Source organism: Stegostoma tigrinum, chromosome X, assembly GCF_030684315.1.
Source record: "Stegostoma tigrinum isolate sSteTig4 chromosome X, sSteTig4.hap1, whole genome shotgun sequence".
Taxonomy (NCBI): Eukaryota; Metazoa; Chordata; class Chondrichthyes; order Orectolobiformes; family Stegostomatidae; genus Stegostoma; species Stegostoma tigrinum.
The window spans coordinates 1,125,333-1,139,410 of NC_081404.1; the positions used below are offsets into that span (position 1 = coordinate 1,125,333).

Below are 14,078 nucleotides of genomic sequence, written 5' to 3' on the forward strand. Positions count from 1 at the left end.
ATAACAGAAGGGCTCTTCAGAAGAGTCTCGACCTGAAACGTCAAACATTCCTGCTCCTCTGATTCTGCTTGGCCTGCTGTGTTCATTCAGCTTCACAACGTGTTATCTTGGATCCTCCAGCATCAGCAGTTCCTACTATCTCCGTAACAGCAGGTAGTGAAGTTTGAATTCAATGTAAATTTGGAAATTATAAAAAGGTAGTCTAACGGTAACTGTGTTGATTGTGGATTTTCAGTTGGCAATTGATAAAATAACTTGTAAGAGACTGTTAGTTCAAGTTCATAGAACTGAAGGCAAATTTATTGACCTGATAGGAAATTGGCTGAGCAGAAGGAGACAGAGAATAGTGATAATGGATAGGTGCTCTAACTGGCAGGACATGGCTTGTGGTGAGCCACAAGAAGCTGTACTGGGGCATCAACTGTTCACTGAATTGATGGGATAGACTGTCACGTATCCAAATGTGCCAATGACACAGAAATGGTCAGCATTATAAACAGAGTAGATGGAAAGTGAAACTAGCAGATGGATTTGAACGTAGGAAAAAGTGAAGTTATCAATTTTAGACTAACAAAGGATCAAACAGGATACTCTCTAAATAGGGAAAAGCGTGACAGTGGAGAATTAAAAGAGACTTAGGGATCCAGATACTTAGATTATTAAATTAGATACTTTTCCCAGGATAGGGGAGTCCAAAACATAAGTTTAAGGCAAGGGGAAAGATTTACCAGGCCCTAAGGGTGAACATTCTCACACAGAGGGTGGTGCATGTACAAACTGAGCTGCCAGAGTAAGTGATGGAGACTGGTACAATTACAGCATTTAAAAGGCATCTGAGGAAGGGTCACCGGATCCGAAATGTTAACTCTGCTTTCTCCTTCACAGATGCTGCCAGACCTGCTGAGCTTTTCCAGCAACTTTGTTTTTGTTCCTTCTTTAAAAGGCATCTGGATGGGTATATGAATACGAAGGATTTAGAGGGTGATGGGCTGAATGCTGGAAAATGGAAATAGATTAATTTAAACTATCTGGTTCAGCATGGATGAGTTGGACCAAAGGGTCTGTTTCCCTCCTGTACAATTCTATGCCTCTATACAGGACCAGAGGAGGTTGGGATTATCATCCTGAAATGGCGATTGTGCAAAATCAACAATTAAACTTAAAAGTGACAATGGTGGGTACTTGTTACAGACGTTAAGCGATAACGGACAATGGCAGACCTATGGAGTTAGGTCACTGATCAGTCCTGATCTCACTGAATGACAGAACAGATTCAAGGAGCTGGATGCCTCCTCCTGTTCCTATATTTCAATAATAACTTCAAAATCCTTTGGAAATTTTGAGATTACAATAGTCCAATCAGCATGTACAACAATGTTGAAATCAGAAAGTTGATGCCTGTCACTGTGCAGAGTTTGTGTTTCTTTTCATTTGGATCCCTATTTGAGATTTTCCTCTTTGTGGTGTGTGTGCTCATGGTCATACATCATAAAATAATGCACTGAAGTTTAAGATATGTTCAGAAGATGAGTGGTGGCGGAACTAGATAAACAGCAGTTTACAGACTTGCCTGCAGGATCAAAGACCTGATAGTAATCAGGGCAATGTTGTGCAGACATCGATTTGGCTGAAGCGTCATCCCAGCACAGCCATCCATCCCAGGTACGGTTACAGTACGAACCTGCAAAGTAGAAAAAGTAGCATATCAAATGTTTACTTCCTTCTTAACTACTTTTCTGAATGTACCTCTGAACCTCCCAACCTTATTGCTCCTGAAATGTTCCATGTTGCTCACTTGGCTCTCAACCTCAGGCTCCAGTAGTTTCCACTCTTCTCTCTGAGGCAGAAAGGTGCAGGCCTAAATACCACTATCTATCGGAATTGGTAGTGTGATACTGAAAGCTGTTCACAGCTTCACATATCTTGGTTCCATAATCACCAACAATATGTCACTTCATGCTGCAGCTGCTATGTTGAAGCTGAGTAAGAGAGTGTGGAACATCAGGAACCTGACTGAGAACACCATAGGTGACCCTCCAATGCTGGAGTGCTGCAGTGGCAGGTGATGTCAGGGTAATAACTCTCACAGACGCAGCTTCTCAAGATTTCCACCCCTTGATTGCTGCCATGTCAAAGTCAGTCAAGCTAATCATTCCCATGACTTCAGAGGAAGAACTGGTGCTGATTACTAAGTGTGGGAATGGAGTCATCCAAAGAGATGAGGTTGGTGGTATTAACAGCACTGATCTCTTGCTGAAGTTACATGCTGACAGCATATTATCTAAATAGAGAGAGACTGCAGAATGCCAAAGTCCAGAGGGATCTGGGATCCTGGTCTGTGAATTGCAAAAAGATCAGTATACAGCTACAAGAGATTAGGAAAGCGAGTAGGATGGTGGAGTGGAGAAGAATGACAGGTGATCTTATTGAAGCATATAGGATCCTGAAGGGACATGATAGGATGGATTCTGAGATGATATTTTCTCTTATGCGAAAGACGAGGCAGCACAGTTTAAGAATAAATACTTTCCCTTACGAGACATCCCTTTTAAGACAATGAGGAGATTTTCTTTCCTTGTAGGGGATTGTTAGCGTGTGGAATTCTCTTCCCCAGAAAACAGTGGGAGCTGAGTCACTGAACGTATTCAAGGCTGAGTAAGGTAGATTTTTGACAGACAATGAGTCCAAGGTTATTGGGGGTAGGAATTGAGTTTGTGGGAGTTGAGCCGACTGTAGTATGGGGGTGCTCATTCTCTGTGTGAGCTGCTACACATGATGATGATGGCTGCTGCCATCTCTTTCCTGGCAGGGATCTACAGGCCAGGCATGGTCAAACGTGCAGAGGAGAAGTTCCTTCTGGTCTAAATAGAAGGGATGCTTTTATTAAACAAGGTTGGAAGTTTATTCCATGTTGGCAAATAGTTGCAGGTTACATAAAAATGGCAGCCACTGCAGCAGAGAATGAGGAATATTTTGATGTTGGGCCTCACTCATTTTGACATGCTGACTTGTTCTTCCAATATTTCCAGATGACACCTTCAGAGTTAAAACTTCCAGATCAACAGGAAACAATCCAAATCAGCTGAGAAACGACAATAGCACCCAGTCTGAGAGTGTGAAATGAGAGGGTGATAACACACTGTAACACCCAGTCCCAGGGTGGGAAAGGACAGTGAAATGACCCACGGTGACAGTCAGTCCCAGAGTAAGAAAGGACACTGTGATTACACAGTGTACCACCCAGTCCCAGAGTGTGAAAGGAGAGTGCGATGACCCACTGTAACACACAATTAAAGAGTGTGAAAGGACAGTGCGATAACACACGGTAACACCAAGTCCCAGAGAGTGAAAGGACAGTGTGATATCACACTGTAACACCCAGTCCCAGAGTGTGAAAGGACAGTGCGATAAAACACTGTAACACCAACTCCAAGAGTATGAAATGACAGTGTGATAACACAAAGTAATAGACAGTCCCAGAGTGTGAAAGGACAGTGTGATAACACACTGTACCACCCAGTCCCAGGGTGTGAAAGGACAGTGCGATAACACACTGTACAACCCAGTCCCAGGGTGTGAAAGGGCAGTGTGATAACACACTGTACCACCCAGTCCCAGAGTGTGAAAGGACAGTGCGATAACACAATGTACCACCCAGTCCCAGAGTGTGAAAGGACAGTGTGATAACACACGGTAACACCCAGTCCCAGAGTGTGAAAGGACAGTGCGATAACACACTGTAACACCAAGTCCCCAAGTGTGAAAGGACAGTGTGATAACACACTAACAGCCAGTCCCAGAGTGTGAAAGGACAGTGTGATAAAACACTGTAACACCAACTCCAAGAGTATGAAAGGACAGTGTGATAACCCAAAGTACCAGTCAGTCCAAGAGTGTGAAAGGACAGTGCGATAACACATTGTACCAGACACTTGCACTGTGTGAAAGGAAAGTGTGATAACACACTGTACCAGTCAGTCACAGAGTGTGAAAGGACAGTCTGATAACATACTGTACCACCCAGTCCCAGGGTGTGAAAGGACAGTGCGATAACACACTGTACAACCCAGTCCCAGGGTGTGAAAGGGCAGTGTGATAACACACTGTACCACCCAGTCCCAGAGTGTGAAAGGACAGTGCGATAACACAATGTACCACCCAGTCCCAGAGTGTGAAAGGACAGTGTGATAACACACGGTAACACCCAGTCCCAGAGTGTGAAAGGACAGTGCGATAACACACTGTAACACCAAGTCCCCAAGTGTGAAAGGACAGTGTGATAACACACTAACAGCCAGTCCCAGAGTGTGAAAGGACAGTGTGATAAAACACTGTAACACCAACTCCAAGAGTATGAAAGGACAGTGTGATAACCCAAAGTACCAGTCAGTCCAAGAGTGTGAAAGGACAGTGCGATAACACATTGTACCAGACACTTGCACTGTGTGAAAGGAAAGTGTGATAACACACTGTACCAGTCAGTCACAGAGTGTGAAAGGACAGTCTGATAACATACTGTACCACCCAGTCCCAGAGTGTGAAATGACAGTGTGATAACACACTGTAACACCCAGTCTCGGAGTGTGAAAGGACAGTGTGATAACACACTATAACACCCAGACCCAGAGTGGGAATGCACAGTAGGATAACACACTGTAACACCCAGTCCCAGAGTGAGAAAGGACAGTGCGATAACACACTGTACCACACACTCCCACTGTGTGAAAGGAAAGTGTGATAACACACTGTACCATCCAGTCCCAGAGTGTGAAAGGACAGTGCGATAACACACTGTAAAACCCAGTCCCAGAGTGTGAAAGGACAGTGCGATAACACACTATAAAACCCAGTCCCAGAGTGTGAAAGGACCTTGCGATAACACACTGTACCACCCAGTCCCAGAGTGTGAAAGGACAGTGCGATAACACAATGTAACACCAAGTCCCCAAGTGTGAAAGGACAGTGTGATAACACACTGTAACAGCCAGTCCCAGAGTGTGAAAGGACAGTGTGATAAAACACTGTAACACCAACTCCAAGAGTATGAAAGGACAGTGTGATAACCCAAAGTACCAGTCAGTCCCAGAGTGTGAAAGGACAGTGCGATAACATACTGTACCACGCAGTCCCAGAGTGTGAAAGGACAGTGCGATAACACATTGTACCACCCAGTCCCAGAGTGGGAAAGGACAGTGCGATAACACACTGTACCACACACTCCCACTGTGTGAAAGGAAAGTGTGATAACACACTGTCACACCCAGTCCCAGAGTGTGAAAGGACAGTGTGATAACACAATGAGAAACCCAGTCCGAGAGTGTGAAAGAACAGTGTGATGACAACAGTGTATCAGACAGTCCCAGAGTGTGAAAGGACAGTGTGCTAACACACTGTACCACCCAGTCCCAGAGTGTGAAAGGACAGTGTGATAACACAATGAGAAACCCAGCCCGAGAGTGTGAAAGAACAGTGTGATGACAACAGTGTATCAGACAGTCCCAGAGTGTGAAAGGACAGTGCGATAACACACTGTAACACCCAGTCCCAGAGTGTGAAAGGACAGTGCGATAACACATTGTACCACCCAGTCCCACTGTGTGAAAGGACAGTGCGATAACACACTGTAACAGCCAGTCCCAGAGTGTGAAAGGACAGTGCAATATAACACTGTAACACCAGCTCCAAGAGTATGAAAGGACAATGTGATAACACAAAGTAACAGACAGTCCCAGAGTGTGAAAGGACAGTGCGATAACACACTGTACCAGCCAGTCCCCGAGTGTGAAAGGACAGTGCGATAACATACTGTGACACCCAGCGTCAGGGAGTGAAAGGACAGTGTGGTAACACACTGTACTACCCAGTGCCAGAGTGTGAAAGCACAGTGTGATAACACACTGTAACACCCAGTCCGAGAGTGTGAAAGAACAGTGTGATGACAACAGTGTATCAGACAGTCCCAGAGTGTGAAAGGACAGTGCGATAACACACTGTAACACCCAGTCCCAGAGTGTGAAAGGACAGTGCGATAACATATGGCAACACCGAGACCCTGAGTGTGAAATGACAGTGTGATAACACCCTGTATCACTCAGACCCAGAGAGTGAAAGGAGAGTGCAATAACACACTGTAAGACGCAGTCCCAGAGTGGGAAAGGACAGTGCGATAACACACTGTAACACCCAGTCCCAGAGTGTGAAAGGACAGTGCGATAACCCACTGTACAACCCTGTCCCAGAGTGTGAATGGACAGTGTGATAACACATTGTACCTCCCAGTCCCAGAAAGTGAAAAGACATTGCGATGACCCGGTGTAACACCCAGTCCCAGAGTGTGAAAGGACAGTGTGATAACACACTGTGACACCCAGTCCCAGAGTGTGAAATGGCAGTGCGATAACACACTGTAACAGCCAGGCCCAGAGTGTGAAAAGACAGTGTGATAACACACTGTGGCACCCAGTCCCAGTGTGTGAAATGGCAGTGCAATAAAACACTGTAACACCAGCTCCAAGAGTATGAAAGGACAGTGTGATAACACAAAGTAACAGACAGTCCCAAAGTGTGAAAGGACAGTACGATAACACACTGTACCAGCCAGTCACAGAGTGTGCAAGGACAGTGCGATAACATACTGTGACACCCAGCGTCAGAGAGTGGAAGGACAGTGTGATAACACACTGTGACACCCAGTCCCAGAGTGGGAAAGGACAGTGCGATAACACACTGTAACACCCAGTCCCAGAGTGTGAAAGGACAGCGCGATTACACTCCGTAACACCCAGTCCCAGAGTGTGAAAGGACAGTGCGATAACACACTGTACCTCCCAGTCCCAGAAAGTGAAAAGACATTGCAATGACCCAGTGTAACACAAAGTGCAAGAGTGTGAAAGGACAGTGTGATAACACACTGTAACACTCAGTCCCAGGGTGTGAAACGATAGCGTGAGAACACACTGTACCACCCAGTCCCAGAGAGTGAAAGGACAGTACGATAACACACTGTACCAGCCAGTCCCAGGGTGTGAAAGGACACTGCGATAACACACTGTACCACCCAGTCCCAGAGAGTGAAAGGACAGTGTGATAACACACTGTACTACCCAGTGCCATAGTGTGAAAGGACAGTGTGATAACACACTGTAACACCCAGTCCCAGAGTGTGAAAGGACAGTGTGATAACACACTGTCACACCCAGTCCCAGAGTGTGAAAGGGCAGTGTGATAACACAATGAGAAACCCAGTCCGAGAGTGTGAAAGAACAGTGTGATGACAACAGTGTATCAGACAGTCCCAGAGTGTGATAGGACAGTGTGCTAACACACTGTACCACCCAGTCCCAGAGTGTGAAAGGACAGTGTGATAACACAATGAGAAACCCAGCCCGAGAGTGTGAAAGAACAGTGTGATGACAACAGTGTATCAGACAGTCCTAGAGTGTGAAAGGACAGTGCGATAACACATTGTACCACCCAGTCCCACTGTGTGAAAGGACAGTGCGATAACACACTGTAACAGCCAGTCCCAGAGTGTGAAAGGACAGTGCAATATAACACTGTAACACCAGCTCCAAGAGTATGAAAGGACAATGTGATAACACAAAGTAACAGACAGTCCCAGAGTGTGAAAGGACAGTGCGATAACACACTGTACCAGCCAGTCCCAGAGTGTGAAAGGACAGTGCGATAACATACTGTGACACCCAGTGTCAGGGAGTGAAAGGACAGTGTGGTAACACACTGTACTACCCAGTGCCAGAGTGTGAAAGCACAGTGTGATAACACACTGTAACACCCAGTCCGAGAGTGTGAAAGAACAGTGTGATGACAACAGTGTATCAGACAGTCCCAGAGTGTGAAAGGACAGTGCGATAACACACTGTAACACCCAGTCCCAGAGTGTGAAAGGACAGTGCGATAACATATGGCAACACCGAGACCCTGAGTGTGAAATGACAGTGTGATAACACCCTGTACCACTCAGACCCAGAGTGTGAAAGGAGAGTGCAATAACACACTGTAAGACGCAGTCCCAGAGTGGGAAAGGACAGTGCGATAACACACTGTACAACCCTGTCCCAGAGTGTGAAAGGACAGTGTGATAACACATTTCACTTTCTGGGACTGGGAGGTACAATGTGTTATCACACTGTCCTTTCACACTCTGGGACAGGGTTGTACAGTGTGTTATCGCAATGTCTTTTCACTTTCTGGGACTGGGAGGTACAGTGTGTTATCACACTGTCCTTTCACACTCTGGGACAGGGTTGTACAGTGTGTTATCACACTGTCCTTTCACACTCTGGGACTGGGTGTTACACTGGGTCATCGCAATGTCTTTTCACTTTCTGGGACTGGGAGGTACAGTGTGTTATCACACTGTCCTTTCACACTCTGGGACAGGGTTGTACAGTGTGTTATCGCACTGTCCTTTCACACTCTGGGACTGGGTGTTACAGTGTGTCATGACTCTGTCCTTTCACACTCTTGCACTGTGTGTTACAGTGGGTCATCGCAATGTCTTTTCACCTTCTGGGACTTCGAGGTACAGTGTGTTATCACACTGTCCTTTCACACTCTCGGACTGGGTGTCACAGTGTGTTATCACACTGTCCTTTCACACTCTGGGACTGGGTGTTACACTGGGTCATCGCAATGTCTTTTCACTTTCTGGGACTGGGAGGTACAGTGTGTTATCACACTGTCCTTTCACACTCTGGGACAGGGTTGTACAGTGTGTTATCGCACTGTCCTTTCACACTCTGGGCCTGGCTGTTACAGTGTGTTATCGCACTGCCATTTCACTCTCTGGGACTGGATGTCACAGTGTGTTATCACACTGTCCTTTCACACTCTGGGACTGGGTGTTACACTGGGTCATCGCAATGTCTTTTCACTTTCTGGGACTGGGAGGTACAAAGACATTGCGATGACCCAGTGTAACACCCAGTCGCAGAGTGTGAAAGGACAGTGTGATAACACACTGTGACATCCAGTCCCAGAGAGTGAAATGGCAGTGCGATAACACACTGTAACAGCCAGGCCCAGAGTGTGAAAGGACAGTGCGATAACACACTGTACAACCCTGTCCCAGAGTGTGAAAGGACAGTGTGATAACACACTGTACCTCCCAGTCCCAGAAAGTGAAAAGACATTGCGATGACCCAGTGTAACACCCAGTCCCAGAGTGTGAAAGGACAGTGTGATAACACACTGTGACACCCAGTCCGAGAGTGTGAAAGGACAGTGTGATAACACACTGTACCTCGAAGTCCCAGAAGGTGAAAAGACATTGCGATGACCCACTGTAACACACAGTGCAAGAGTGTGAAAGGACAGAGTCATGACACACTGTAACACCCAGTCCCAGAGTGTGAAAGGACAGTGCGATAACACACTGTACAACCCTGTCCCAGAGTGTGAAAGGACAGTGTGATAACACACTGTACCTCCCAGTCCCAGAAAGTGAAAAGACATTGCGATGACCCAGTGTAACACCCAGTCCCAGAGTGTGAAAGGACAGTGTGATAACACACTGTGACACCCAGTCCCAGAGTGTGAAATGGCAGTGCGATAACACACTGTAACAGCCAGTCCCAGAGTGTGAAAAGACCAGCTCCAAGAGTATGAAAGGACAGTATGATAACACAAAGTAACAGACAGTCCCAAAGTGTGAAAGGACAGTACGATAACACACTGTACCAGCCAGTCACAGAGTGTGCAAGGACAGTGCGTTAACATACTGTGACACCCAGTGTCAGAGAGTGAAAGGACAGTGTGATAACACACTGTACTACACAGTGCTAGAGTGTGAAAGGACAGTGTGATAACACACTGTGACACCCAGTCCCAGAGTGGGAAAGGACAGTGCGATAGGACAGTGCGATAACACACTGTAACACCCAGTCCCAGAGTGTGAAAGGACAGCACGATAACACACCGTAACACCCAGTCCCAGAGTGTGAAAGGACAGTGCGATAACACACTGTACCTCCCAGTCCCAGAAAGTGAAAAGACATTGCGATGACCCAGTGTAACACAAAGTGCAAGAGTGTGAAAGGACAGTACGATAACACACTGTAACACGCACAGTATGAAGTCAAAGCATAATCAGCCTGATCATAATTCCTGACTGATCACTGAAACGTGAAATGTTTTTCTCGCTTGCTCTCTTCAGGCAGATTTTCAACTGCATATACATACCTTCCTTCTGATATGGTGCATCATTGATGATCTTTAAGTAGCACTCAAATTGCGCTGCCATTATTCGGTCCCGAGTTGGTCCCACTGTTTCTGCCATTTGATCTGCCATATATTCTGGACTCTCCTGGTTTGTTTGCGTCTCCTGGGTTGACTGAAAAGATGAAGCATTTCCTTTCATAGAATCATCATAGACCCTGACAGTATAGAGACAGGTCTTGCAGCCCATCGAATCCACACCAACCCTTCAAAGAGTATTCGACCCAGATCCTCTCCCCCAACCCTCTACTTGCAATCCTCCATTTTCCATTGCTAATCCACATGGCCTGTACCACGCTGGGACAACTTCCCATGGGCAAGTCTCCACACTTGCACATCTTTGGACAGTGGAAGGAAACCAGATCCCCCAGTGTCAACCCATGCAGATACAGGGCGAACGTGCAAACTCCACACAGACAGTCACCTAAGGTTGGAATCAAACCCAGGTCCCTAGTGCTGTGTAGCAGCAGTGCGAATCACTGAGCTGCCATGCTCAATATAACGGTGCTCTTTTACCAGCATGCAAATGATCACAAAGGTTATATTGCAAAGAAACACGCCATTCATCACAACCTTCAAAGCATTGTTAATGCTCCACTCGAGCCTCCACTCATCAACACTGACTATGCCTTTCTTCCTCATATGCTTGTCCAGTTTCCCATTAGAAATAATGACATGACTCACTTCAGCTACTCCCTGTGGTAGCGAGTCCCATATTCTCACCACTCACTGAGGAAAGTTGTTTCCTCTGAATACCCTTTTGGAATTATTAGGTTGTACCTTATTCTGACACTGTCTAGTTCCGATCTTACACAAGAGTCAGCAGCCTTTCTGTCAAAATATTTAATCATTTTAATGATCTTGATTAGCTCATCTCTCCATCACTTTTTTCCCTCCCCTAAGGGAAAAGAGTCTCAGCCTTTCATTCTCGTCCTGGTGTGAACACTCACATTTCTGGTATTGTCCTTCTAAATCTCTGCATTCTCCCCAGTACCTGTCAGCCCCCTCAATACTACAGTGACCAGAACTGCAAGGTCTGTGCTTAAGTGTGGTCTAAGCAAGGTCAGCAGAGCTTCCCTACTTTTCAATTCTATTGCTTTAAAAATAAAGCTTTGTGCTGGGTTCCCTATATTTTTAAAAGGCTTTGTTAACCTCCAGCACAAATTTTAGCAATTGGTGTATTTGTACTCCAAGGTCCAAAAATGGGTCCCAGGGTTGTTCCACCTATCTACGCTGACTTAATTGCTGTCTGTGGAGTACATAGAACATAGAACATAGAACATTACAGCACAGTACAGGTCCTTCGGCCCTCGATGTTGTGCCAACCTATCATACCGATCTCAAGTCCATCTCACCTACACTATTCCACGTATGTCCATATGCTTATCCAATGACGACTTAAGTATATTGATGACTTGCGCTTAAATGTGCAAATGGGAAATTTACAGACAATACAAACATTAACCAGATAGTTGATAGTGAAAAGGATGGATGTGGATGACAGGGTGATGACAATGGTAGAGTTAAGTGGGTGGAAAAGTGACAAATGGAATTCAATCCGAGACTGAGAGGTTATCCTTTCAGACGGCAAATAAAGCAAGGGAATACACAATAAATGGGAGTGCATTGAGAGAGGTAGAGGAAGTCAGAGAACTTGGAGGGCATGTCAACAATTCCCTGAAGGAAGCAGGGCAGGTGGATAAGGTGGCGTAGAAGGCTTATGAGATGCCTCCTTTCATTGAGTTCAATGTCAGTCCAACATTGAGCACTGTGTCCAGTTCACTGCCAGTCCCACATTGATCTCTGTGTCCAGTTCACTGCCTATCCCACAGTGAGCTCTGTGTCCAGTTCAGTGTCAGTCCCACATTGAGCACAGTGTCCAGTTCAGTATCAGTCCAACATTGAGCACTGTGTCCAGTTCACTGTCAGTCCCACATTGAGCTCTGTGTCCAGTTCACTGCCTATCCCACAGTGAGCTCTGTGTCCAGTTCAGTGTCAGTCCCACATTGAGCACAGTGTCCAGTTCAGTATCAGTCCAACATTGAGCACTGTGTCCAGTTCACTGTCAGTCCCACATTGAGCTCTGTGTCCAGTTCACTGTCTATCCCACAGTGAGCTCTGTATCCAGTTCAGTGTCAGTTCCACATTGAGCTCTGTGTCCAGTTCAGTGTCAGTCCCACATTGAGCACAGTGTCCAGTTCTGTGTCAGTCCCACATTGAGCACTGTGTCCAGTTCAGTGTCAGTCCCACATTGAGCACAGTGTCCAGTTCACTGTCTATCCCACAGTGAGCTCTGTGTCCAGTTCAGTGTCAGTTCCACATTGAGCTCTGTGTCCAGTTCAGTGTCAGTCCCACATTGAGCACAGTGTCCAGTTCTGTGTCAGTATCAGATTGAGCACTGTGTCCAGTTCAGTGTCAGTCCCACATTGAGCACAGTGTCCAGTTCAGTATCAGTCCCACAGTGAACACAGTGTCCAGTTCAGTATCAGTCCCACAGTGAGCACAGTGTCCAGTTCAGGGTCAGTCCCACATTGAGCACTGTGTCCAGTTCTGTGTCAGTCCCACATTGTGAACTGAGTCTAGTTCAGTTTCAGTACAATGCTGACCACAAGGTCCAGTACTTTTTCAGTCCGATATTGAGCATTGTGTCCAGTTCAGTGTCAGTCCCACATTGAGCACTCTGTCCAGTTCATTGTCATTCCCATATTGGGTACTGTGTCCCGTTCAGCGCCAGTCCCACATTCATCACTGTGTCCAGTTCAGTGCCAGTCCCACATGGAGCACCGTGTCCAGTTCAGTGTCAGTCCCACATTGATCTCTGTGTCCAGTTCAAAGTCAGTCCCCACGTTGAGCTCTGAGACCAGTTCAGTGTCAGTCTCACATTGAGCACTGTGTCCAGTTCAGTGTCAGTCCCACAGTGAGCTCTGAGACCAGGTCAGTGTCAGTCTCACATTGAGCACTGTGTCCAGTTCAGTGTCAGTCGCAGATTGCGCACTGTGACCAGTTCAGTGTCAGTGCCACATTGAGCACTGTGTCCGGTTCAATGTCAGTCCCACAGTGAGCACAGTGTCCAGTTCAATGTCAGTCCCACAGTGAGCACAGTGTCCAGTTCAGTATCAGTCCCACAGTGAGCACTGTGTCCAGTTCAGGGTCAGTCCCCACATTGCGCACTGTGACCAGTTCAGTGTCAGTGCCACATTGAGCACTGTGTCCGGTTCAGTGTCAGTCCCACAGGGAGCTCTGTGTCCACTGCAGTGTCAGTCCCACATTGAGCACTGTGTCCAGTTCTGTGACAGTCTCCACACTGAGCTCTGTGTCCAGTTCAGTGTCAGTCCCAAATTGAGCACTGAGTTCCATTCAGTGTCAGTCCCACAGTGAGCACTGTGTCCAGTTCAGTGTCAGTCGCAGATTGCGCACTGTGACCAGTTCAGTGTCAGTCCCACATTGCGCACAGTGTCCAGGAGAGTATCAGTCTCACATTGAGCACTGTGTCCAGTTCAGTGTCAGTCCCACATTGAGCTCTGTGTCCAGTTCAGTGTCAGTCCCACATTGAGCACTGTGTCCAGTTCACTGCCAGTCCCACATTGTGCATTGAGTACAGTTCCGGGTCAGTCCCACATTGAGCACTGTGTCCAGTTCAGTGTCAGTCCCACATTAAGCACTGTGTCCAGTTCAGTGTCAGTCCCACAGAGAGCACTCTGTCCAGGTCAGTATCAGTCTCAAACTGAGCTCTGTGTCCAGTTCAATGTCAATACCCACGTTGTCACTGCGGCCAGTTCAGTGTCAGTCCGACATTGATCTCTGTGTCCAGTTCAATGTCAGTCCCCACATTTAGCACT

General features: G+C 46.7%; 1 protein-coding gene across 3 annotated transcripts in view; it reads right to left on the reverse strand.

The window, feature by feature from the left end:
* Positions 1–14,078, reverse strand: part of LOC125448198 (calcitonin gene-related peptide type 1 receptor-like) — a 115,192-nt gene that overhangs the window by 45,156 nt on the left and 55,958 nt on the right. For all 3 annotated transcript variants that reach the window (XM_059643412.1, XM_059643411.1, XM_048523311.2), the window contains 2 exons: positions 10,204–10,354; positions 1,571–1,681 (listed from right to left, as the gene is read on the reverse strand). In XM_059643412.1, the coding sequence (XP_059499395.1) occupies positions 1,571–1,681; positions 10,204–10,354 (262 nt within the window). The remainder of the gene's footprint in view (positions 1–1,570; positions 1,682–10,203; positions 10,355–14,078) is intronic.